The following is a 27,370-nucleotide window of genomic DNA, read 5'->3' on the forward strand; positions in this document are numbered from 1 at the left end:
TTGGCCTTTCCAGTTCGTCACATAGCTTGTCCTCAGAGTAGCCATTAGCAGCTTCTGAGGCTTTCTGTACTTGCCCGCCGTGCCTTTATGTGCCCTGTGTTGTGGAAGTCTGTGGGAGTATGGTGCGTGTGGAAGAGGTGGTATCTTCGTTTTTTAATGGATTTTTCTCTATTTTGACATGTCTTAATATCCCTGTAATGCTGAATGTACCTTATGAGCAATGACATGCAACCCCTTTCTCTTTCAGTGGTCTAAAATAAGAGACATCTTAGAACCTAAAGCGCTTTAGCGTCACTTTAAATTGCTGTGACTGTTTCCTCTTCCCTCCTCCTTCACAGAAGTACCTTCCTGCTACAGAAAACCCGGATGTGAAAAACTGTAAACACACTTGTGGCACATAACATCATTGTAACACTTTGTTCTAGCTAGATGTCATAGCCTGAGCCTGAAATCCCAGTACTTGGACTCCTCACACTTGGGTTGCTGAGGCAGGAGGATTGTAAGTTGGAAGGGCAGCACAGGCTACTTAGCAAGGCCCCATGTCAGTGAAAGAACACACAAACCCAAGACTGTCTTCTCTCTACCAACACCCATGAGGCAAGAGAAGCTTTCTGCTTGTCTGAGGGGTTCACTCTGTTGAACTGTCTCCACGACAGGTGGTTTGTAGGACACAACAGTGAAGAGGCCAAGTACACCTGCCTCAGGAAGATGGCTGTGCCAAATGACAGGGAGGGAGGAGGCCAGACCAGACCAGGCCAGCTCCAAAAGCTTTTTCTGTTTTGTTTTGTTATGTTATGTTATGTTATGTTATGTTATGTTATGTTATGTTTTCCAACCACAGCCTCAAAAGACAGCTCAGTCTGGTTCCCTGAGGAATTTTAAGGTTAGTCAATGCCAGACGTGAGGTGAGCTGGCAGCGGTGGGAACGCAAGGGAGGGGGAGCCTAGTCTCTCCAGAACCTGCTAGGTTGATGCAAGTGGTTGTCCTGCCCACACAGAGGAAGATAATGATTTCCTGGCTTTTCAAGGTGGAGGAAGGGGAGCCGATGGCCCTTTCAAGAAAAAGCAATGGTTTGACCTGAGACAGCTTGAACCCTGGGTATTTCCAATAGCCTGAGCAGTTTGGCAACTGCTAACAGCCTTCTCTCTCTCCTGGCTGCCTCACAAGTTAAGCTTGGCCCATTATAACCATCAGGTCATGCTCTTCCAGAAGGAGAAAGGCGTGTCTGTAGCCAACCTGGGATACTTGGAGTCAAGAAACAGCTTTTGGACATTTTTTTCCCCTAGAGGGTTTAGCAAGATCTGATCATCCTGGATTAGAGCTGCCCTCATATAACTGGGTTAAAGTGTTGGCCTACTTAGGCCCCTCCTGCTGTGGCCTCCTTCAAAGCTGATGAGGCCGATTAGGGGGCTATTTCTGAGCACTAGTCATGCACCCACAAGCCCGGGAACAGTCCTTCCCTGACTAGAAAGACAATAACCATGGCTGAGACAGTCAGCCTTGCCTGTGGGCAAGCACTGGTTTCTGACACACCTTGAGTCCTTGGAAAAGAAAGAGTAGCCACACGTCAGGTCTGTGCATTTTCATCTTACTAAACCAGACCAACCTATTAGTTTTCTTTCATAGACCTACAAAACCAGACTAACCAATTCGTTTTCAGGAATGGAATTTAGTCCTACATCTTTTACTACTGCCATTTGTCAAGAGAGGTGGTGGGGCCATCAACAGAAGGTCCTCAGTGACAGTCACTAGTCTCCACTCAGTAGATTCTCTGCATGTAAGGCAGGTTGTTGTCTTACCCTATCTGTGCCTCAGTTTGGTCATCCACAAGGAAACAGTAATAGTACCCACTTCAGAGTATCCTCTAGTACATAAAACACCCAGCGAACTGTCTTGAAGCATATTTTAAGAACTGCTTCCATCAGCGCTAAGAGTCGCCACTGCCATCGCCACCACCATAACCACCATCATCCTCGCCATCATCTTCATCAAGATCAAGAGTGAATGGTCTAAATCTCAGTCTCTGGAGCCCAACAAGCTTGATTTGAACCCTGGCTTTTCCACGTCAGGTAGCCATGTATAAGGAACAGCTTGCTTGAATGTCATTCTTTGTAAAATGGAAAATTCATTGGGCTATTGGAAAATGGACAATATGATTTTGAGTTTACAGGAAGCATTTGATCAGTGTTGGCTTATTATTGTTAAAAAGGTATGATCATGAACAGCTGCGCCTCAATATTTATGGTTGTGGGTATGACTATGCCAAGCAAGGGATACTTAGTGTAGTGATGATTTTTTTTCATGTGATGATTTAATGGTGGATACACTTCTGAATACACTTATCAAACCTAAAGGATACACAAAACCAACAGTATATGCTAATGTAAACTAGAGACTTTGGCTAATAAGTATGTGACAATGTTGTAAACTAGAGACTTTGGCTAATAAGTATGTGACAATGTAGTTGTTGCAAATGTCCATCATTCTGGCATGGGATGCCGATAGGAAGGAAGACTGTGATGGGGTAAGGGGAGATTTCTGTTCAATTTTACAGTGAAATCAAAATTATTCTAAACAATAAAATATGTTTTAAAGGAAAAATAGGGAAGGAGTGATTAGCTAGATATTAAATATATTCTCATGATAATCACTAAAAAATATGGCAAAAATGAAACAAGGACAGAATCAAAGGAATATACTGTAACAACAAAACCACACAAAACACAAAATAAGGTAATAAAAGGAAAATAGAGAAACAAATAAAAAAAAACCCCAAAAGATAGATAGAAAAAAAATTTCACAGTGGCAGAACTATTTAATTATCATTGCTCACTTTAAATATAAGTGAAATGAAATTCACCAACTAAAATAAAGATATTGGCAGAATGGATTATAAACCTTCTGGGTTGGAGAGATGGCACAGATGTTAGGAGTGTGTCATATTCTGCCAGAAAGATCTAAGTTTGCTTCTCAGCACCCATGTTAGGAGGCTCAAAACCAACTATAATTCTAGCTCCAAGAGATCTGACACTTCTGTCCTCTGAAGGTGCCTGCCCACATATGGCATACACATACATACATACATACATACATACATACACACACACACACACACACATACATTTAAAAAAGCACTTCCATGCAAATAATAACCACAATGTAACTGAAGTATAGTTACACTACTATAAAGCAATCAGATTATAAGTAAAAAATTATAAGAAACAATGTACATTTTCTTGATAGGAATAATTAATAGTGAAGCTAGAACAATTCATCATAGCCTTCATCATATCTCTGGATGGTGTGCTTTATCAGAAGTAGTTTTTTTATCATGGCAAAGGATTTGTCTTCCATCCTGAATTTGCCATGTATTTTTATTAGGAAAGTGTTGACTTGTCAAATGCCTTTTCTGCTACTGGTGAGAGGATGCTGCTTTTCCCTTGTTCAATGAAAAACTGAAAGTTTTCCTCCTAAGATCAGGAACAAGTTGAGTGTATCATACACACCTCTGCCATCAACATAGTACTGGGAATCCTAGCCAGAGTAGTTGAGCAAAAAAGTCTTTGTTCCCCAAGACGGTTTTGTTTCTACTATTGTGTGCATGCATATCTATCTATCTATCTATCTGTCTGTCTGTCTGTCTGTCTATCTATCTATCTTGTCTGTCTGTGTATCTAGATATCAATATCAATAGAATAACACACATATATAACATATTAGTAAATTAGAGAAACAGAACATTTTCCTTTTTTAACCAGATTTAATTCTTCACTTGCACCCATTTCTCTGCAAACATGATTTCATTTTTAACTGTGGCTGAAAGAATTTCATTGTGATATATACTACACAAAATATTAATAAAATAACGACATAGAGCTGGGAAGGCGAAGTGTGAGGGGGTATAATGGGTAGCTGGAGGGAGGGTGGGGGTGGAAATGATTGAGGTACATTGCATACAAAGAATAATTTAAACATGCATCTATAATGGAAGAAAGAAGGAAAGACATCTAAATTTGGAAATTTGGAAAAGATGGGGCCTGGGAATATGGTTTGGTCAGTAAAGTACTTATCACTCAAGCAGAGGAAGCCTAAGTTCAGACCTCAAAATCTGTGTAAAAATGCCAGGCATGGGGACACATGCTTCTAATCTCAGCACTGGGGAGGTGGAGACAGGAGATCCTTGGAGCTCACTGGTCAGCTAGTTTAATTTGTGATCTCCAGGCCAATGAGAGACCCTGTATCAAAGATCGATGGCATTTCAGAGGATGATACCTGTTGGTCTCTGATAGGCACTCCCATGAAAGTGAGCGCATATACACATTCAAGGAAAAGCAAAGCTATCTATATGCTGACAGTATCATGAATATATAAATGAAATCCAATATGGCAGATACACTCAATTACCAAAGTCAATAAATAATTTCAGCAGGATTGCAGGATATAAAGAGCAACTCATCAAAATTAGTTGCACTTCTGTATGCCTGTAATGAACTAGTTGTAAATGAAGAAACTCTTACTTATGATTGCATGTAAAGGAATTTGAAAAATCCAGGAGTAAGTATAATCAAGGAGGTAAATGATTGATAAATAGTAAACAACGGAATATTGCTCAAATGTGTACATAAATACAATTACCCATTAAAACATGGGAAAACTAGTAAGATGGCGATGATCTCCAAAGCTAGCTACTGTCCCTCTCAAAGTGTCCACGGCCTGTTTCTCTTCAAAATGGACATGGCCATCCTCAGCCTTATGTATAGATTCTCAGAGTCTTGACTATTTAAACGAACATTGAAAAAGAGAAAATACCTTGTTTCAAAACTTATTCCAAAGGTACTGCAGTCAAGGTGATGCAGCACTAGAATAAAGATAAACCAATGGGAAACAATCAAAATAAGCCAGGAATAATTTTAAAACTTGATCTCATCAATTGAATTTTAGCAAGGAGGCCCAGACCATTCAGTGGGAGAAAATGGCACGGGGACAGCCATGTAACCAAATGTAAAACAATGAAATTTGAACAACTACCTCATAGTCATACAAAAATTGGCGCAACACATCAAATTCTCAATGTGAAGGCTAAATCAACCCACAGACTATTAGAAAAATGAATAGGGCAAATCTTTATGATTTCTGTTTTGGCAATGAGTTCTTGGGTTTGATAGAAAAAGTTCAAAGCAGCAATTTAAAAGCTAATAAATTTGGAGAAAGGCTTAATACCCTGAGTATATGAAGAATTCTTATGACTTGATAGCAAACAAACACACAAAAAGTTAACAATCAAATTGTCCAATGAAGAACAGAGCAAAGAACTTGAACAGAAGCTCCCCAAAGTAAAAAATCACTCCATATCCCTAGTCATTAAAGAAGTCCAAATGCAATGAAGCTGGTATGGTGGTGCACATCTGGAAGGGACGGGGGAGCCAGAGGTTCATGAGTTCCAGGTTGGCCTCCACTTCAAGTGAGACCCTGTCTCAAAAAACAAATACCAACAGATACCAGAGAGACTGAATTTACAAGCAAGAAATTGTCCTTTGGTTCATGGCTGTAGGAGCTCTTTGGTGGCTTGGCCTGTTGTACATCATGGCCAGTGAGAGTCAGTAGTGGGAAAAGGTGCAAATTTCATGGCAGCCAGATGCAAAGGCAGATGGCAAGGAGCTAGGGTCCCAGTCCCCAACCCCTTCTGGACATGTCTGAATGAATAGACCTCTTCCTCTAGGCCCTAACCTCTTAAAAGTTCTACCAGTTCCCACTAGTGAGTGTCACAAGCTGGGGTCTTGACACATAGACATTTGGGAAAACACTTACCCAAACCATAACATTGATATACCACTTAACCTCTGCTAAGATGGCTTTAACTTTAACAAAGGCCTAAATGTCTATTTCAGAGAAATGAAAACACATATGTGTATTTCAGAGAAATGAAACCACATGTACACAGAAACTTGTATAGGACTGTCGATGTGCTTATGGAGTGATGCAACACTGATCTGAAATCTAGACTGATGGCTGGTGGCTGTAAAACACCGAAGACACTAAATAGTACTGAGAATGTACAGGATCAACTGGTGAATTGTATACAATCCGGGTTTAACTTTAATAAAAGAAAATGTCCAATAAAAAAAAAGAATTAAGCAGCTTCATTTTCACTCACAGGTGCCCTGTGCACCCTTCTCACACAACCTTCTGGTATAACCATCCACAGAGCAAAAAGAGTTGCCCACACTTTCCCAGACTATGTCAGTATAATATCTATTTGACCTTCTTCAAGGCTGCAGATTCTGCTGGCGTAGAGAAAAGCAAATCTCCTGCAGAAGAACAATCCACTCTATCTGAACTCATGGGCTGGCCCATGTCCTAAAATGGCCCATATTGCGAGTGTTATTACTAGATACAGGCTAGGCAAGGCAAAGAAGACCCAAATCACCAAGGTACATGGCTTATACTAGTACCGAAGACCACACACTTTTGCCCTTGACTGTGTTTCTGGTAAAGAGGCCACTGCTGAGCTATGTGTCACAATGTTACAACACCTCTATGAAGAGTTCCTGGAATTTCCTTGGATATTTGAAGTACACAGAGAGTAGGGACATCTTTACATTACTTGCACCAGCCCTGTTCCTCAAAACCATGGGGCTTTTAGGGCTGAAAAGATGGCCCAGTGGTAAAGAGTGTGTACTGCTCTTCCAGAGAATCCAGAATCCATATCTAGTGGCTCATAACCTCACAGTATCGGCAGCTCAATGGGACTGGAGGCCTCTAGCCTCTCTAGATCTCTCTGTCTCTCTCTCTGTCTCTCTGTCTCTCTCTGTCTCTCTGTCTCTCTCTCTCTCTCTCTCTCTCTCTCTCACACACACACACACACACACACACACACTCACACACAAAGTTCCCAGTCCTTCCAATTCATGCCACTTTCCTTATATTCTGCCATGATTTCTTGAGTGGGCAATAATATGTTCCTTCCAGCTATCTGGCCAGGGCCCAACTATGTTTTCTTCTGAGACACACAGTGTGTATGTACCACTGTGGAGCATTCCAGAATGTCACTTAGGAGGAAATACAGATTTTACAAAAAGTGATACGAATATTTCCGGTTTCTGATCCACCTGATACTCAGTGGCCACAACTCAGCAGCTTTCTGTCAGTTCAAATGGCATTTACAGAATGGCTGTTTCCTGTCTCAAAATAGCTCGAACACAATTTTGCCTCCTTGCCCTTCTGACATACCAGGTGATTCATAAAGTTACCCTGATTTCCCTTTCCTTGTTATTCGCCTTTGTTATTTTTCCTCTCTTCCTACCGTGTGAAGAGATTTTTGTCTCCTTTGGGATCAGGATTTGACTAGGAGTCTTGCTGAGTGCACTTTCATCTCTGACCCAAAGGCAACCTCTTGGAGCAAATGGCCTAGACTCTGTCTCCTCCTATCTCTGTCCTCTTTCTTGGTGCCAGGAAGTGCCATGAGCCTCTCAGAGGGCAGGTTCACAGGAAGGAACATGATTATGTTTCCGAATACCATTCTGCATGTCCATAAACCTTCTCGAATGATCCCGGGAGCTTGTGCATTTCTACTCTGGATCAAGACAGCCACATGTTGAGGATAAGGAAAAATATCTGGTTCTACTTGCAAATCATTATTGTGCTTTATACAGAGTAGTTTATGGCACTGACATGTTGGAGAGCCAGAAATTAAAAAATGCCATTTTAATATCACTCTGAGGTGGAAGCCATTTAGAAAGGCCATATGATGACAGGCCACTGCTGCCTGGGTGTCTGAAGAAGTTTCTGCAGCAAGAACATACTGTTGTATGCCAACCCCAGCCCCAGTTCACAGCCCAGATTATTTGTCTTCTGCAATTACACTATATTCATTCTGCGATCAAGCAAAGCACCATGACTCTAAGGCTACAGGCACTTAATAAATATTGATGGATCACATTGAGCCTGACATTTGGGAGGGAAAGGCCAAAAACGGCAGTCATTTCATCTAATGAAGGCTTCCCAGTGATTCCCAGAATAACTCGCAGTTGGGACTCCAGCAGTCATCTTTGGATTGTCCCGTGAGATTCTTGGGTTATTGCAGCTGTTCCAGTTTTCCATAAACATAATCCAAACACACATGTGCATTTAAGTATATGCTACTTTTAAAATGTAATAAAAATCTGAAGAGAACAGCTCATGGACACCTCATATGTTACATCTAGAAGGGTAATAGCTAACCACTGGGGAGTCAGCAGAAGCAAGTTGACTCATTTCTGCTCAACCATGGGGGCGATGCTTCTTCCTGCTGAAAGTTTTTGTAAGCTTCAACTCATTGGTTCAGAAGGGTTTAGCTGTACTGGGCTTTTATAAATTAGGCTGATGTGGACCCACTGCTATGAGATTGTAGGTATGCATCCATTGCCTTTTCTTTGTGCAAATTAAAGCCTTCTTGCTACTGCCCAGCCAAACTAAAGAGTCTTGAAACTAACTACAACTGCCATTCCTCTCTCCAATCACAATTGTATTGTTCATATCATTATGAGCAACTGGCATCCATTTGTACTGCAGAGCGATGAAATGCCACTTTACGCCTATTTTTAACATAGACAAATGACAACTATGATTTTGATTTAAAAAAAAAAACACAGCTCCTTTTTCCACTTTGAAAGGAGACTAATGGTCGGACAAATTAGGCACCTTTCTTATGACCTAGATGTGTTGGAAAGGGAGCGAGAGCTCAAGGATGCCAAGGCAGTTGATGAGCATAAAACATAGACCGTCTTCTATCACCCTCAGTGTAAATAAGTAATCAGCGGCCAGGATGTGAATCTGCAACTGCAGGTCCACACCTGTTTACAATCAAGCATATGTCTGTCCTCTCTCAGTTCTCTGAGCATCGCTCCAGCTTAAAGGCTTGGAGATAAACAGTACCCACTGAACATTATGGGGCTTCCAATCACCTGTGATTTCACATACCCACAGGCAACCATAGTCCAATATTATTAAATGGAAGGTTCCAGCAATAAAGAAGTATTTGTGTTTTCAGTTGGACTGTGTTAGGGGCAGTATGAAGAAATCTGACACCATGGCACTATCTCGTTCAGGGTGTGAGCTATCCCTTTGTCTACTGTATCTGCTGTACCTACCTGTTAGCCACTTAACAATCCTCTCAAAATCAGATTGAAAACTGCACTACTGCAGTGTTTGGGTTCACAGAAGCCTTATTTTACTTAATAATGGTTACAAAGAGTAGTGACGCTGGCAATGGTATTCCAGCATGTTTATACACCTATTCTGAGTTATTATTGTGCCTAATTTATAAATTATGCTATATTATAGGCAGTTATAGGCAAAATAGTGTATATTGGGGTTTTCTACTGTTGGGTTTCAGGCATCCATTCAGAGACTTGGTAAGTTTCCCCACAGATAAGGAATCTGTGTACTGTCACAGAGCCATTTTTCTTGGTGGTGCTAGGGATTCAACCCAGGGCCTCACACTCCTTAGACAAGAACTCTGTAACTGAACCTCCACTCTCAAAGGGTCATTTTAAAGAGATGGTATCCAAGCCATTTTGCAAAATTAGCCTAGCTTCTAAATAGTACTTAACATAATTCCTCCATTTCTTCCATCAGGCTTGGGGGAGGGGGTGCTTCAGGTATGGAGATGGTATCTTTCAATACAGTTGCCAAACAACAACAACAACAACAACAAACAGTTCAAGAGCTTTTCTTAGCTATAGTCTCCCATCTAGCTTTCTCCCTTGAAAGTGAAAAGCCCGGGCAAACACAGATGGGCAGTTATCAAGAATTCAATAGTCCAAACTCACACAGGTTTCAACTCACAAAGGGAGAGTCAAAGAAAGCAGGGGGAGCCATGTTGAGTGGGCAGTCTGTTGTTCATCAGCTCTGACTGGAAGTTCTACCTCATATTGGCAGGGTCCCTTGGTGGTGATGTTGTCCCATGACCAGAGAGAACATAACGTGTCTCAGCCTACAAGGCCATACTTGCCTTCTGAAATGGTGGAGCCACTATCTATTTAAAAGATGCCCAGTGGGACATGAAATCTAAAGATGGAATACTGAAACTTGAGGAAGAATCGAGGGAGTTACAATGTGGTTAGTGAAGCTGAAATCTGTCCGGACCATTGAGTTCACCACTGATGCTATGAAAAGAATGTTTGTGAGCTTGTTATATTACTTCATTCTACCTGAAACTATTAATATGGTCTAAATGATTAGGCAATCCTAAAGTCTCATTAAGTATAAATGATGAAAATGAATAAACCACAAGCAGATGATGACTGCCTTAATAGTATACTAGCCCAAACCACAATAGTCCTTTAGTGTCTGAGATAGTTATTTTTAGCTACCATGATTGACATAAGCACATGTTATGAAGTTCACATGGTACCAGGGCTTTGGGGCAATTGTACTGTTTATATTCAAGTAACAACTAAGGCTGAAGTATGACAGCAAATGACTAATAAAGAGCCAGAGGTATGTTCACAATCTGGTTGTAAGCCTTCCCATATAGAATAGACACAGAAGAAGCTGCCAGGGATCGACACTGCAAGTGCCTCCTTCCTTGATGCAAGATTTTATCTGGTTCTTGCAAGTCATAGCATCAGTTGCCCTAACCCTAAGCCCAATTATTTTCCCCAAGCTGGAAGTCATCAGAAAAGTCACAAGTACCACTCTGGAACTGGCAAAGTACATGGTCTTCAGCCTCAGTGTGTAGCATGTCCACTGTGTCAGCCCTTGGGTCACCACCATATTAATAACATTTTTAAGTTCCAACCTGTACTCTGAAAAAAGGCAAGGCTTGATGTTAAAAGGTTTGCACTTAATCAGGTGTTTTCTCTATAGTTTATCAATCAGCCATGAATGATCACCCTTGACTACAAAGACCAGCCTGAGCCCCAGAAGACCCTGTCTTTTAAACACAGACATATCATTGAGCCTAGCATCCTACCATGAGGCAGGTTAAATAAATAAATCTAAAACAAAGATTCGGTTTTAACATTTTATTGGGTAAATGATTTTAAAGGTAATAACAATAGTGTCAAAACTACTACAATGTCTTTCCACAGCCATACCTTACAGACCCACATAAACCTTTTCATATTTTTGTCTTTTTTGTTCATTTTTAATATTTTAAAGCCATATACATCGTATAAAATGCCCACTTCCAATAACTTCTTCAAACTAGTAAGCAATTCAGTGTGGAAGGAGGAAGGACCTGATTATAACGAAGGGGTTTTTAGATAATCCGTGATGTCTCACTGTAATCAAAACACCAGGTTACTAAGAAGGGAGGGAGAGCTACTCCAGGTAGCTTTTTGCTTGTTACAAGTCTTACCATTGCATCACCAAAAACTCTTTATGCTGGTGACCGATTCAAAGGAATTTTGGGAAACATATAAAACACTAAAATAACTTAGAAACTAGATCCAAATATCTCAAAAGTAATCAACTTTGATATACAAAAGTGGTCAGAGGTGCTTACAAAAGTATTTCTTGTTTGTTTGTTTTGTTTTTCTCAGTGCGTCTAAGTACCAGCGCAGTTACTGGGTCTGGAGCAAAATAAAAGGTTCATTTTCTTCTGAAACAGTAATAAAAAACAAGGAAAACATATCTTTGTATATAAAGGATCAATGCTGGTCTTAAGAGTAATGTAATCAGAAACCCTTAAATCGAGAGGCACACAATGGGTTTCCACTTGTAAAAAATCAAAGGAAAGTCACCAGTTTATTTAAATGGAGGAGGTGCTCACACTCCTCAAATAAACTTAATTCAGTTTAACGTCACTAGCAAAAAATCACTTAGAAACTGTACAAAAATAAAAAAGTTAACACATTTAATCCTGCAAGGTTTTTGTAAGGACTGGAAGGCAGGCTTTTGGAGCAGCATTTGGTCATGGCTGGGGGCTTCTTTGGTTTGATCTAACACACATAAGAGATGGAACCTATTCCAGATGACAGTTTCAAATTCTTGCACATTTGAAGACAGGAAAAGAGGCCAGTATACAAACTTGCGGTGTGCTGTGTGTGTGCAATGGAACCATTTGCATTGGAGAGGACATCCTAGGTGAGGGGTAGGGTGTGGGGGGGAGCAAGCCTTGCACTTCCTCCATCACTTTCACTGACCTCCTCAGGATAGGGGGGATTGGAGAGGGTAGTAGCACATTCGTGCAATTAGAAGGCCACTTGAGGGGGGTGGGCAATTGTTCTTTTAGAATCTGGTACCTGGCTGACCTTGTTTAAGAACAATAAAACCTTCCAGAAGTGGAAGCCTTTTGCTACATACCAAAAATAAAATACACATGTTTTCCAAGAAAATACCCAGTTGCATTGAAAAAAAGAAAAAAGAAACAGAAAGGCAAACTTAACTGGAACTAATTAACATTTAAAAGGGGGCTCTGTAAACTTTGTGCTACTCAAATGAAGTTCAAGTATTCCTTCTGAGCTGTTTAAAGATCACGGAACTCATACAATATTCTGGTGATAAAGAGTACAATTCACATTTGTGTTTCTGAACAAATAAACCACAACTGGCTAGAACACAACTTGTGCAATTAGAATCTTTGTCTGAGTTAATGACACATGCTACATATTTCCACATGTTCAAAGTTATTTCAAACCACATATGTAACAGCTTTGTCATATACAACAAGAGTGAAAGGGCCTAGCATTGGTTTGTTTGAAGCACACCATTATAGTTTGTATAACACCCTTTACACTACAAAGTCTTTTAGTCAACAGCTACTTAGACACAAAAAATGCACTGTGCATCAACTTGAATACAAAAGGAGACAAAACTATCCTTTTCCCCCAAGCCATGGTGGGAAATATTGCTGACCTCGTCCTTTGAAGCCTGCAGGATGGTTATTCTTCAGTATAACATTATTACACCGGTAAGAAAATCTGTATAATATCTGCATATATCAAGGATTTTTTAAAAAAATCTGATATGATTTTAGAGTCCGCATGACCAGTCACGTGACCTGCTCAAGATTGATTAGCACCGTTAAATACATAAACACACACATATGCATGTATGCATGTATAAGTATATGGACACATACATGCATATATGTATGATAGATCTTTTCTTTAAAAACAACAACAAAAAACTAGCCGTAAGCTCACCCAGGATGAGGAGCTTTGAAATGATGAGATGATGGATTAGCTGGACTTTACAACAATATTGGTCTAGTCTGTCTCTCTTCAGTTTCTATGTTACATTTACTTTTTTCTTTCCCTTTTTCTTTCCTTGTCTCTATCTGTTTCTCTGTCTCTGTATCTCTGTCTCTCTCTTTTTTTGTAGCAGACAATACCGTTCAGCTTGTGCTCACTTTCCCTTATATGGGCAAGAAAATGTCAGGTAGCCACTTGCTTTTATACTGAAAGACTAATCTACCTCAAAAATGTGTCCACGTAGAAACAACAGGACTTAGAAGCCCATTCTAAAGCTCAGCAGCTTGTTTTCTCTGTATTCAATGGAACTGGCTACTGAGACTGCCTTTCAGGCTAGCAATTGGCTTCTTAGTTAAGGCATCATAACTGAAAATGGTTACATCAGCAATGGATTCTGTGGATGAAGAAATACCAAACTTCAAAGAACTCTCACCAAAAACTGAAGCTGTGTACTCTGCCCTGATGGCAAGGAGAATGAATTCAGCCAATTACAAACTAGACAAGGGTTTTCTGAACTACCAGTCTGTTACTTGTCACAGCAATTAATTGTATAAGCTTGACTATTTCAATAATCAGCGGTATGTCATAGTTGTAGAATATACATTCTGCAGCATTTCACTCACCACTTGTTCCAATGACTTCCTGTTTGAAAAAAATTATATATTTCCCAAATATATATATATCTATATATATATATATATACCTATATATATATATACTACCATAAAACAAAGGTCATCTTTTGCCAGAATCATCATGGGTTTTCCTGGGGATAAACATAAGGGTTTCCCATTAACATCAGCAAGTTCTCTTTGATTGTGCCATGGGAGAATAGCCCTGCAAATGAGCTGGGCTCTAGTTAACATATCTGAATGCCATCTTTACAGGTCTAACATATTATCTGTCAACACAAAAATGTGTTTCTATCAAAAGGCTGTAGTGCAGAAAGAGATTCAAACACTTTGTAGTATCTCTAAAACTCAGCATTGTCTCTGTGATAGACAAATTTGAAATCATAGTCTGTATGAGCTTTTGTTTCACTAGATTATCTTTATCATATCTTAGTAGCTAAAGTTGTCTCTGGCCAATTATGACTCATTGAAACCTAAAGCTAACAAATTTAAATTAATACAAAATAGACAAATGTCTTTTTGGTTATTTGCTCAAAATAATTTTTCAGCTAAAAAAATACTTTGGAGTAAGGAATTTGTGTAATCTGTTGTTTCTTCTATAGAAACAATAAAATGTTATAAGAATATTTCTCTAAATTGCCTTTTTAAACCCCTCTTAATTTGACTTAATTATAGTCTTCTCAAAGGCACTAAATTCTGCATCTGATCTCTTCCCAATATATGCTGCCTTTCAAAATGATTTCTGCAGCCCATTTGAAAGGTAGCTTATGCTTTTCTAAACAGTGTTTAGGTTGTGAATTGGTTCTATAACATGAGGCAGTCTCTTCTACAATAACCAGCACAGAAGGCATAAACAGTTTCTTGCTCTCTGTGATAAGCCCTATCATGGACCTCTGAATGTTCATTACTTAATCTAAAGCTCACTTATTTTAACCATGGGAAAAATGTGTACTTGACCCACATAATAAACTGTCATAGCAAATAGAATTTTAGGCAAATTCAAGAGTAATATACAAATACCTGAATTTGTTATGAATTAATCCCCAACTCAGCTATCAAAAAATGACTATCTTACTGAAGAATCCTAAAGACAAACCTAATAAATCCTCAAAAACTGCATACTGTCTTCCATCCACAGTCAAAAGAAAGAAGGAGGAAGGAAAAAAGGAACAAAGACAGAAACCTGTCTGAGATAGCAAAGCAAAAAATAGTCCTAATATTGTAAGGAAAGAAAACCCCAAAAGCTGAATGTGCTGCAAAAAAAAAATCAGTGATCTAAAATAATAAAACAGGATCTTCTTAACAAATTCCATTGTCCTACCCGTTACCATGATGGTCTTAACTAACAATGTTGAAGCTTCACCATGGCAACGGAAACTATCATCATAAAATGGTACAGTAAAAGAGATAGCTAGACCAAGAAGGTGTAGGGTCTCCTGGGAAGAGGTCTGCAGAGAGGCCCAGTGACTGGTTGTGCGGCTCAGTGTCAGGAATAATGGTTGTATGGTGGAAGGGGATGCCCGATGCCATTTTGGAAATGATGATGCTGGCGATGAGCAAGGTATTCAGCATAACTCAAGGTCATCTTTTCACTACGGTACCTGAAAGGGAGTAGGGAATAGAAAAGTTAACATTAAGAAACACATGGCATGCTATTACCAAAGTCAGAAGGGCCCTATGAGATGATTTTACATAGTGGGAAACAAGACATGAGAGAAGCAATTAGTTGCCCAAAGTCACAGAGTTGGTAAGTAGCAAAGCTGAGATCAGAAGACAGGAATCCAGTGCACTTTCTGCCTTCCTACTCCTTAAAGTGCTCCAGGAATGACACTGTCCCTTTTACCCACTTTGCTATCAGTAAGGAACAGGGAAGAGGTAGTCTTTTCCCATCATGTCTGTATCTCCATCATATATACATCTCATTCACTGGGCTACTTTTATCAGAGACCTTCCATCTCTTCCCCCTTTAAATCTTCCTTACTTTGTCCACACACCTTGGGTTTGCTCTGTGCTACAACATGTCAGTACTGGAGCCCTCTTATTTTGCCTATACCTAGTTATTTGTCCATTGCCCAACTTTTCAAGAGAGAAAGCACAGTTTCTCCCTTCAGTCTCTTTTCCTACCAGGTGCTCAGTGTCCCTTGGTTCTGCCACTGTTTTTTCATGGCTGTCAGACTCCTTAAGATTCTCTTTGGAACTTTCCACGATGTTCCCACATACTACTTGTTCTGTAGGCTCCTGGGTTATATACTCCATCTTTTCCTAGTTCTGTCCCTGCCTCTCAGATGGCTTCTTATCTCTTTGACAGTTGCTTCTCCTCCTGCCTTGCAGGAGTTGCCTAGGTTCCAACATTCGCACTTTAGACTTGGCACTCTGCCCTCCTCTGTGCACTGAGATCCTCACAGCTTTGACTCTGACCTGCTCAGAGATTATTCCAGGCTATCAGCTGTATCACAAACTTTACACATACATGTTTTCAGCAGCATGGCAAATAGTTCTATGCAGACATAATTCAAATCCAGGACTGAACCAAAAACCTAAGTTTTCTCTTGAACTCCCTTTATTATTTTCCAAGGGATGTTTTTGGTCCTTTTACCTTGCTTCCATTATCCCAAAATGACAGCCAAGTACTTAATTTCTTCTACATTATGCTTCTGTCCTAGCCTCCAGATCCTGCTGCCATAGATCCAGTTAAAGACCCACATTGTATTTTGTTTAGACTGCTGTACAGTTTCTTAAACAACAGCAGTGGTTGGTTCCTACATCATTTACTTGTCCCAATCCTAGACTACCCAAGTTCATGTTTTTAGATAGGGTCTCTACATAGTCCTGGAATTCACTCTGTAGACCAAGCTGGCTTTGAAATCATAGTGATTCACCTCCCTTTGCTTCCTGAACGCTGGGATTAAAGACTCACACCACACCTGGCCTAGAAGCACATTTTATAAACCCTATAATGGCCATTAAATGCCTATAGAATCAGGTCCAAATTGCTTAGCTTGGAATGTCAAGCCTTACATGGTCTGGTTCAATCTACCTTCTAGACTACATTTTCCCTTAATGACATTTCCCATGTGCACTTGAAAGACCAGCCAAACCATAGTGCTTCATATTTCTTAAAACTGGCTTTGTACTGCACCACCTACGTGCTTTGATTCACAGCACATCTTCAGGGAATCCCTTTCCTCCCTTGCTTTCTACCTGTCAATCAGTCTCCTCACTCTTCAAGCCCAGCCCTAAATCCACTTCCACTTTGAAGCTGTAGGTTACACACTGACTTCCTGGAGTTCCTCTTCCCCAGCATCATGATCCTACACATCCGGAATATTCTGCCTTATAGTGGTAATTATTTTTATTCGTGCCCTTCCATTCTCCTCCAACTATAAGCTTGAGGAGAACAGAAATGGGGACATTCTCAAATTTGTAACTGTGCAGAGCTGAGAACAATCCATTTTTTTTAACTACGGGAATGTAATGCAATTTTCTGAAACTGAAATAAATGAAAACTGTACTCCATTTTTCTAAAACATTTGATACTTTCCTTAAGAAAGTATCCCTATTATTCCCTGATGACATTTATTTAGCATTCATGTTCAGCTCAATTGTGTTTTTCAATAAGCTTTCATAGTAGACTCCTATCACTGCCAAAATTCTAAGGTTAAATTTAAATTTTAGGACTACTTATTGGAATCCTGGGGTTCTGCTAGGCGATGTCGAAATCTCGTGAACAGCTAATTCTGGTATTTTCTCCAGTAAGGTAGTTTAAATTCTCAGGGGCTTGTTGTGCAGAGCCCAAATAATCAATCACACAGAGATAAAGATGGAGAGGATGGGCTCCTGTATCACAGTCTTTACTGCCTGGCAGACTTCCAGTGCGGCCGCTCTCAGTAGGCCCTGCCATTTGTTTCCACTGTTTTACACAAGAGAAGCAAGTGCAGTTCAAGAGTCTTAAAAGAACAATCAAAGTTATAGGCACAGCTTTAGAAGTGTACTAGTTAATGTACTGGTTAGTTACAAAGCGCCATCCTAGTACCTGGTCAGCTTTATGGTTTTTCTGAATTCATTAGTAATTGGAGCTTTGTATCCTCCTTTTCTCAGTAACGAGTCTATGGTCTGAATATGGTCCCATCCTGTGGAGAGGAAATCAGATAAAATATCAGTCAAGCGCATGTCACAAAAGCACCTTTGGTTAAATACAGAAATGACTTTGTCATTTGTCAGCTATCTCTGTCACCAAATGCCATCAATTCCTTTGGTCCTAAAAACAGTCATATAGAAGAGCTACAATTTAATCCTTGCATAGAATCAAGTCCATCACCACATGTCCTTAAACTGTCTAAGAAACCACTAAGTCATGTCTTTGTAACAAATCATAAGCACTGTACTTTTCTCTACTGGTCATACCTTCAAAAGGGAGGGAAAGCCTAGATAATTAAAACATGACTTGTGTCAACTCACTAGTGTTAGGGGCTCCAATCCTATTTCATGGTTATTGCTGATCTTAATGGTATTTTCTATGCTCAACAATCTATATTTGTGTGAAATATTCAATGGTATTTTATTGTTTCTAATATGAATGCTATTCTAGTATCTTTATGAAGTTGATAATCCTGCAGTATTAACACATTTTCTAAAGCAATCCAAATGAATCTTCATGTAACTGCCTTAAAGATTAATATTTTCATTTGAGGTTTAACACATTAAAATCTGTTGTTATATCTCTCATATTTATATGAGCATACATGGGAAAAGCACATTTTACATGCCTTCTGAAAAGATGAGGACTATAGAATTTTTAAAAAGCATTCATTTAAACTAATATAAAATTAGAATTTAGTAGTGGCTAGGAAGGACAAAGTACTATAGCACAGTTGTTTGGTGTCACCATATTGGTTCATAAAGATGTGTGAAATAAGAGAATTATTTTTGATTATGAAGTATAGACTAAACATAAAATACTTCATGTATTCACAACGCTCCCCATCTTAATGGAAAGCTTACAGTTTCACTATTAGCTGAATGAGTTATGGCAATCACTTAAAAATTGTGATACTGACATCAAAGAATTGTGAATGACATCAAACTACATGGCTGTCTCTAAACCTAAGGCCTGTTAATGCCATCATGATAATTACTGCACATTGGTGCATGGAAAAGTGTGTTACAAAGTAGTAACAAATGGTTGCCTAAAATAAACCCCCAACTTCTATGAGTTTGTGCCATTTTAAAAGTATGCACTTATGAGTGTGCTGTCAGACATTACTGCAAAAGATGCAGATTCCATATGAGTAATTGACCAATTTGAGCCAAACATTGCAGTGGCAGTGATGGAAGAGTCAGTTCTTATAATTTGATGTTGATCAATTACCAGACATAACTGCAAGGTCAGTGACTGCATTTCAGCTTGTTTAAAATCTTCACTAGATCATATGAAATAAAGTACAACAATGACCTTGCTCCTTTGCAACCTCTGGTAGGTAGGTGGCGGTGCGTTTTGATCCTTTTTCATTGATGAATTCTATTCTAATGCCATGCACACCCACCTGAAAGAAATTAGCAGTTTTATTAGTACAGACTTCTTCATAGAAACAGAAAGAAAAGGTTATAATTTAACTTTCAATGCAATTCCCCCTCCTTTTATTTTTACTTTTTCCAGAGCTCAGGACCAAACCCAGGGACTTGTACTTGCTAAGCCAAGCATACTACCACTGGACCAAGTTCCCAATCCTTTCCCCTTGTTTTTATAAGTGCATATTCATTTTCTGTTTTCCAAGGCTTTGATTTTGGATTGGAAGGCTAGTGTGCTATCCATAGAGCCTGCAAAAATATTTGCATGTTTCCAATATATGCTAGGCTATTTGTTTAGAAATCTGAAACCCAAACTATCTGCATAGAGTAGGATAGTGGATGGCCACAACTCCCAGCCTGGAATAAGGAAACTAAAGCAGAAACCCATGTAGCCACACTCACAACTTCAGATTGTATCCTAAAACTTCCTGGGCTGACTCTCACAAGCTCTAGTGCCCTTAAAACCAGAACTCACATGTAGGCAAACCAACACTGTCTGATAAGTCTGAAAATACGCTGGGTGGGGTGGTGCACATGGAAAGCAAGACAGGTGAGATCATATATTTGAGGACAACCCATGTTACACCGTGAGCTCCAGGGTAGCTTAGACTACATAGTGAGACCCTGCTTAGAAGAAAAGCCTAAAAAGGAATGAAAGCAACCAGAATGTGTGCTGCCTGCGTATCTTTCAATGTAACAGCAATAAAGACTTCAAATTAGCCCCCCGACAAGGCATTTTTATAGTTTATTATCCTAGCTCAGGTACTACTGTGGCATTTTAAAGTATGAAACATTTTGGTGACACCCAAAAGGAAAGTCTATTGGCTGTAAGAAGATATATTGCTAATATATTTTTGTTTTGTTTTTTTATTTGTAAGCAAAACCAATGTACTTTCCCTTCAATTAGCGTATAATCAAAAGAAAGCTGTCCATTCCTCTCATAGAATAGTGCACAAAGCTGAAGAAAAATTATTCTAAACTCTTAACTTCTTTGAAAACACTGATAATAAAAATGAAAATTTAAAAGGACAATTATTTTATTCCATTCTCCCATATCTCTAGCTGCCTTGGATCAAGAGTTCCCAAGAGGTATATAAGGCTGTCTAACATACTGGAGGGCAAGTGTAAAGACAGATATACACTATTCCCAGGACACAGGCTTCTTTTTAGAGTAGATGAATGAAGACAGAGCCTTCTATGCTTTCTGTGTGTGTATACATGTTAAGGTTTAGAGGAGAAACATGTCAGTGAGAACTGCTTTTGCTATTTCTGCCCTTAGGCACAGGTTTTCTAGTTTTTCAGAGTATGAAATGTCCCCTGATAAATAGATTTCACCCTATCTTCATACAGATACCCCTTGAGCCTGTCAGATCTTTTGAGCAATTACTGTGGGTTGTTTTTTTTTTTTATTAAAGTGTATCCCTGTGGCTATTCTATCTATTTGATATCAATATTCTTATGAATCCCCTCTTGCTAAAATTGCAACCAGGACAGCTGTTCAAAAACCACCACAGTAAGGCCTCTCAGACCCCATGGGATGCAACTGTGGACAGCTGAGAGGAAATATGAGTGTCTAGTTCCCAACAAGGATGAAGGGCATCTCCCAATCACCCCAATGTCTGACATAGCACTGAGGCAATGACAAATTTGATACTTTCTCTATACTAACTTCCTGATCGGTGACAGTATCAGATCCTTCATAATTTGTTTCTTCAACATACACAGCACACATAATTCATGCTCTATCATTCACAGGAGTAAATTTTGAATCTTTACCTCTATTTATCAAAAATCTGTCATGTTAAAATTGAAGATAATTTTGGTGTTATTAAGATGTCTAGTCAAAACTCTGAGATGAGTTTCTTATCTGCATGTTGAGCAATATTTAACTGTCTTGGGGTGAGGAAGGGGGTGAAAACTTTTATTAGAATTGTGGGTTAGCTCATGTTTCAGCAAGTATGGTTTGGAAAAGGATCAACTCCTGATGGTGACTATTACCCTAGTTAAACCAGATAATCTCTACTAATTAACTATGCAAGTATAACAAACTACATGCCTATATATTAGAGAAAAATAATCAAATGGAGGGATAGTTTAGATATATGAATCCTTTTTTATAGGAACACAATTCTCTTTGTTAGAAATCTCTGAGATTTTAAATCCTAGTAATTCAGTAATTAAAATAGTCTAAGACTAATTGTATAGTATATAAATTTTCTTGAGAAGCCTGTTTACATGAGATCAAAATGAAGGACATGTTGAACAAAATAAAAATTATTCACCAATACTGTTGATTTACTTTTGTATTGTGAAAAGGCCCATGGATCAACTTTGATTTAAAAGAAAAACACTTTTCTGGGTTCCTATGATTTGAACAACTAAAAGTTCCTATAAATGTGGTGATTTCAAAGTAAATGCTTTGTGTGAAGCAACAGTTTTAATAGGTCAGAAAGATATGTCTCAAAGCTAGGAAGTCCAAACTAGGGTGACTCATTTTTCAACTATCAGAATCCAAAGAATGGGACTAATGTTCTCTTTGGTACTCATTAAGCAATAGCTTTTTCATCATGTTTAGACAATGGCTGCCAATAGATAGACTGAAAAATCAAAGCAGGAGAGTGGAAATTGGTGCTCTGTGGAAAGCAACCAATTCTCATCAGCTTATGGAAGTCACCAACTTAGCAAACTAAGTCCTCTTGACTGAAAAGAAGGTTGTTGTGGTGTTAAATGTGGAAAGTATCACCCGCTCCTGTGTATGAACACTTGGTCTCCAACCAGTGACCTTTAGAAGATGAAGCCTTACAGGAAGAAGTAATGGGAGGCAGGGTAAGATTTTCTAGCTTGGCCCCACAGTTCTTGGTCTTTATCTGCCAGCTTCCCAAGTGCTGATGGAATGTGAGATGCTAACCTCATCCTCCCGCAGCTTTGCCTTTCTCACTACAATGGAGTATATGCCCTATAGAATCCTAAGCAAAAATAAATGTGTTCTCCCTTAAGTTGCTTTGTTGGCCTGTGTTATCAGTTATTGTTACAGTTATCAATGAGATACTGATCAGTTACATAGAAAATTTGTATTCTCTAAAGTAAGCCTACTCTAAAATTTCCTTAGTAACTACTTAGGATAGAAAAAGAGAAAGCATCTAGGAAAAGAATGGCAATATTTCCCTGACTGTATCAGTCTTCAGAAATATAGCCAAGTGGGCAAAAACCTGGAGATTTATAAATCTAGCTTCAAGGGACTCTGCAGGTCAGTTTTAAAATGATTAGAATATCTGGGGAAAATGCTTTCAAGGTCTATCAGCTACAATAATACTGTTTTAATCAAGAGTGTACTTTTGCTATGTAGAACTATAAATCAAGTAGAGTTGTAGGAAATTAAATGCAAGACTTATAGATAAGAGGATATGGAATTAAAGGGACCTATATCTGTGTGTCTGAGAGAATATTAAGACCAGTTCAACAGATTTCTATTTCATGCTAAAGAAAATGTCACATTTATTCTGACTCTTTCTATTGCAAGAAATTTTTACTAATGATATTATACAATCTTTCGTTTTTAACATTGTTCAGAATGATTACATGTCAAGATTAATGTTGGCCCCTCAGATATATTATCATGATTCTCCAGTTTAGGGATTATGTATCCCCAAGTCTACTGGGTCTCAGCCCCCATCATCTTTGCTCTCTCGTCCATTTCTCTATTTGTTCATTCTATCAGCAAGTTTGAGGGGGGAGAGAGATACATGCAAATTAATCAATTTTGCTTCATAGTAAAGGGTTTGGTGGAAGAGATTATAACTAATGGCTGAAATGAACCCTGAGACTGATACGGATTTCATTTATCTTCATTATCTGGCCCCTTGTTAGAAATGTGGCTTCACTTAAAATTATTATTCTCTAATGCAGTGGCCCTCAACCTAAAAGCATTAAAAAAAAGTGCCCTCTTCCACTCTAATATAATACATAGTCCATGATATGCACTCTCTAGCTGCATAGTCAAAGCTTAATAAACCCTCGTCTATCTGTAAGGCAAGTGCTAGTCCTGTAATACATTAGCAGCATTACAAAAGGATCCTGCTTTTACTGGTGAGCCTAATCAGTGAGAAGACAATCTGAATAGTTAAAACATGATGAAGAAAAAGAAAGTCATCTGGCCAAGAGTATAATTGTCTATGCTTGCTAGCTAAGCTGAATGGGCTCCATGAAATCTTTGACCATTAGGGTCTACAGTTACATCCAAAGTCTTGACCTTTGAAACTAAATCTGCACCTGATAATATTTGGGCCAAAAATATCAATCAATTTCCTTGGGTGTTATCTCAGCCTGTTGGCAGGGCCAGTTCCATTAATTCCCATTTTGGGGCCTCATGCTTTTTTTTAAAAAAAACAGTATGGCTATGGCTTACCACACTCCTTTCCAGTGAGTTCACCTTGAATAACATACAGAAATAGGTAGCAGGAGGTCAGAGAATTAAAAGTTGTTTGTCATGTTTTGGATGAAATCATTTGGCAAAATATGCTTTGTAATTAACAGCACAGCCGGTTACTGGCCATTCACAAAAGACTGACCTGCCAGGCTTAATATACCAGTACCACTGAAGTAAATGAAAGGACTCAGTTCTTAATGAGAAAAGCAGGGATGTTTGGCACACTTCCAACTCTTTCAAGGCTTGCATGCCTGATGACATATGTATGCATCCAGAAAGAAGTCTAGGATCATGTGACTAGAAATAAATGCTGCACAGGACAGTCCACAGATGTGACCCAGAGTCTGCATCTCCCATATATCTAGGTGGAAAAACTCAGTGCTTCTTTCTCTGGAAATACTACAAACCCACAGTGCTACATACTATCCTCTAAAACTCCTCACATCATGCTAGATTTTTATCCCACCACAGTGCAGCCTTTCACAATAGTGACATTTCCTAATAAAAGCAAATTCAACGTAAGAGATGACAGTATCTAAACCTGGGCCTGCCTACTTCAACTTTGTAGTCTGGACTAATTCTATTGCTAAGATTTTGTGATCTGTACAGATCCTACTCAGTGCTAACCCCCCAACTCAGTACTCCCTAAAACATTTTTTTAGACTACACATCTTCTAGATCCTCCATTTACATTCTCAGTCACGTGATTGGCTACATTTCCTTGCCCACCGGTTTGAATAGAAATTCTGGAGTTTTGCAGGTATCTATCTGGTTAACATGACCCCTGTAGAACTGGCTAATTGAAACATTTCTAGTCTTTCTGAAATTTGGATCTTTCTCTTCTCCTCTCTTCTTCTTCCTTCTCCTCTTCCTCCTCCTCTCTCTCCCTGCCTTAGTAACTTTTAAGTTGTGAATTTTAACAACTAACTCTGACCATGACTATAAGAAGAGATGCATACATGCAGGGAACTTCTCTTTAGAAGAATATAAAGAAGAAAAAGGTAGTGTAGTTGTCCTGTAATTCCCAGTATGGCTAACAGATAGCTTAGTGACTTAAAACTATTTTTCTCCTGAACTGAGCCAATAAAGTACATATCTCGGCTGCCTTTATCTGTCACACACCATGTCTTCGAGCACTCTGAATACCTCTTGAGAAGTTTTGTAGAAGAATATAAATCAAAAGAGATAACTGATTATATATTCATCACTTGGACATTAGTAATATTTTAATGTAGCTGAATATAAAAAGCTGCCTTCATCATCTACCTCAGCTAATGAATTACTTTTTTTTTTTTTTTTGTTATGTAACAATAACTTCAAGTGTTCCCTTGAATAAAATACATATATGCTGCTGTGGTCTCAAATCTCTGAAAATTAGTCATTTTAGCTTAGCAATAAATTAGTTCAGTCTCTCAGGACCAGTTCTTAGCTTTTGTAGTAGTTTTGATTCATGTAGGAGACTTAGACTTCTTATCTATAAGGAATCGGAGCCTACCCATTTAGTCACAAAAGTCCACTAACAAAACTCAGTTTACCTTATAGCTGGACACTAACATACCTGAACTGTCTAACAATAACCCCTATGAACTTGTAAAGAATCAGTTAAGATTTCAAATAAAGCAGTATTAATGAAGTGGTACATTAAAAAGCTATGAAGGCAATATATTAATGTATCATTTGCAATGATAGAAAATGTTCTTACTCAAAGGTTTACAGTGAGCAAATAACAGCTCAGAGTGTAATTATGGGAGAAAACACTTCTATATTATAACTAATTATAATAAGCATTCAGAAAAACTGAACACACTGAAGCTTCCCATGCAAAGTTCAGGCAACATAGGTGACATTTAATAAAAAAGCCCGCTTTTCATCAAAAGTTATAAAAATGTATTCCTACCATTTAAAAAAGATATGACAAAGGAGATGAATTTAAATAGGAAGAAAGTGAAGTTATTTATATTTTTGAAAACCTAGAGCTATGACTTAGTTTACTCTTGAAATGCTGAGTGGAGAGGGCATCTCTGCTTAAACACATTTCTGAGGAAATGTTTGCCTGATTAAAAACTAAGAAAAATCTTATCCAAGTTCTAAGTATACACTGAATATGTGACTCAACATGGGCTAGCTTAGTTTACGAAAGAGATTTGTTTCTAAACAGTTATAAGGGGCTTGAATTTATGAAGATAGATTAATCTTGAAATCGTGAGGAAGATAATGAAGAAGCTATGATGTGTCTTGTAAAGCAAAGTACCATTTATAAAATGAATAATATCTCCCTACTGCAATTGTTGTACTTCCAGTTAGATGTAAAATACTGACTTAAGGGAGGAAGCGATGCAGTAATGAAATAGAGGCTTTCATAGCTTAGAATATTGTTACCAAAGAGAATTCTTTGTGAAAATGAAATGGAGAATGCATAATTTTAAAAAATGGACTCTTTGACACTTTTTGGCCAACATTTACATTGACAATGGCCATTTCAAAAGTTAGGGAACTCTTTTTATGGTGTCTAAATGGCTGATTCATTCTCCGCATATAAAATAAAACAGAAGCCATTTTTTAAAAGGGACTCTGTCACAGAGCCACACTCTGTCAAGAGACTTTAGTCCAACCCTTTCAACTTCCTAGTATAGAAACCGAGGTCCAGAAAGGTCACAGAACCCAAGTCTCCTTTTCCTCAGAATGCAGCACTTTGAAAAAAAAAATGCTTGGGATACATGCAAACTGTATATGAAAGAACTGTAACTGAATCTCCAGGGAAAAAGAAGGAAGGCAGTCTAGATTCTAGGGGGAAAAATAACAGAAAAACTTCCTCCACCAAACAATACAGACAGGAAGGCAGGAAACCTGAGAACAGACTCTGTTGTTCATTCACCAAGTTCCAAATGGATAATGCCAATATTTATGGGGTAAACCCACTTCTAAGAAGTTGCTTTACTGCTTACTTCCCTATTAGGCTTCTTGATCCCTCTGAGGCCTTGATAATACCTAGGAAATCCTCTGTAGCTGGCCAGTGAGTGCAAAACATTCCTTCCCCAATGGTCCCCAGCACTCCACAGAGCACTCAGAGAAGAGCTTCAGGACAAGGACTGGATTTCCATAACCACAGTGGCGTCTCCCACTTCATCTCAAGGTCCTTGTAAATCACAGCGAGGAGCAATTTCCTGATCTAGGTAGACTGTCTTATTTGTTGTTGTTTGTCTCATGTTCAATAAAGGCAGGAATTTTAAGGCAGAAGAAAAACAGAACATAATGTACATCACAGTTGCTGAAAAATAATCAAGGGGGAAACAGACTGTATACATTCAACTACAAGTCATTTTGCTTGGTGACTTTGTGACTCATGCTAGCCATCTGTGTATGAATGGGGACTCTGTTTTCAGTTGTACATTAAGAGGATCTAAAAAAATGGAAACCTTTATGGGGGGGAAGGAAAGTGAAAAGGAGAATATTAGCTTCTAAAGTATGGGGGGGATAATGACAGTAGCCAATTTGTTCATCTCATCTGTTTATTCTCACGAAGGATATTACAAAAGCGCCCTATTATTAACTGCAACCAGATACAT

At 38.8% G+C, this 27,370-nt stretch overlaps 1 protein-coding gene across 1 annotated transcript in view; it reads right to left on the minus strand.

Moving 5' to 3' along the window:
* Positions 1–10,991: 10,991 nt before the first annotated feature.
* Positions 10,992–27,370, minus strand: part of Ammecr1 (AMMECR nuclear protein 1) — a 107,160-nt gene continuing 90,781 nt past the window's right edge. Inside the window, exons 4-6 of the mRNA XM_034485499.2 lie at positions 19,263–19,353; positions 17,844–17,940; positions 10,992–15,411 (exon numbers count right to left, since the gene is read on the minus strand). Coding sequence (XP_034341390.1) covers positions 15,297–15,411; positions 17,844–17,940; positions 19,263–19,353 — 303 coding nt within the window. The 3' untranslated portion in view covers positions 10,992–15,296. The remainder of the gene's footprint in view (positions 15,412–17,843; positions 17,941–19,262; positions 19,354–27,370) is intronic.

The sequence above is a fragment of the Arvicanthis niloticus genome, chromosome X, assembly GCF_011762505.2.
Source record: "Arvicanthis niloticus isolate mArvNil1 chromosome X, mArvNil1.pat.X, whole genome shotgun sequence".
Classification (NCBI taxonomy): Eukaryota; Metazoa; Chordata; class Mammalia; order Rodentia; family Muridae; genus Arvicanthis; species Arvicanthis niloticus.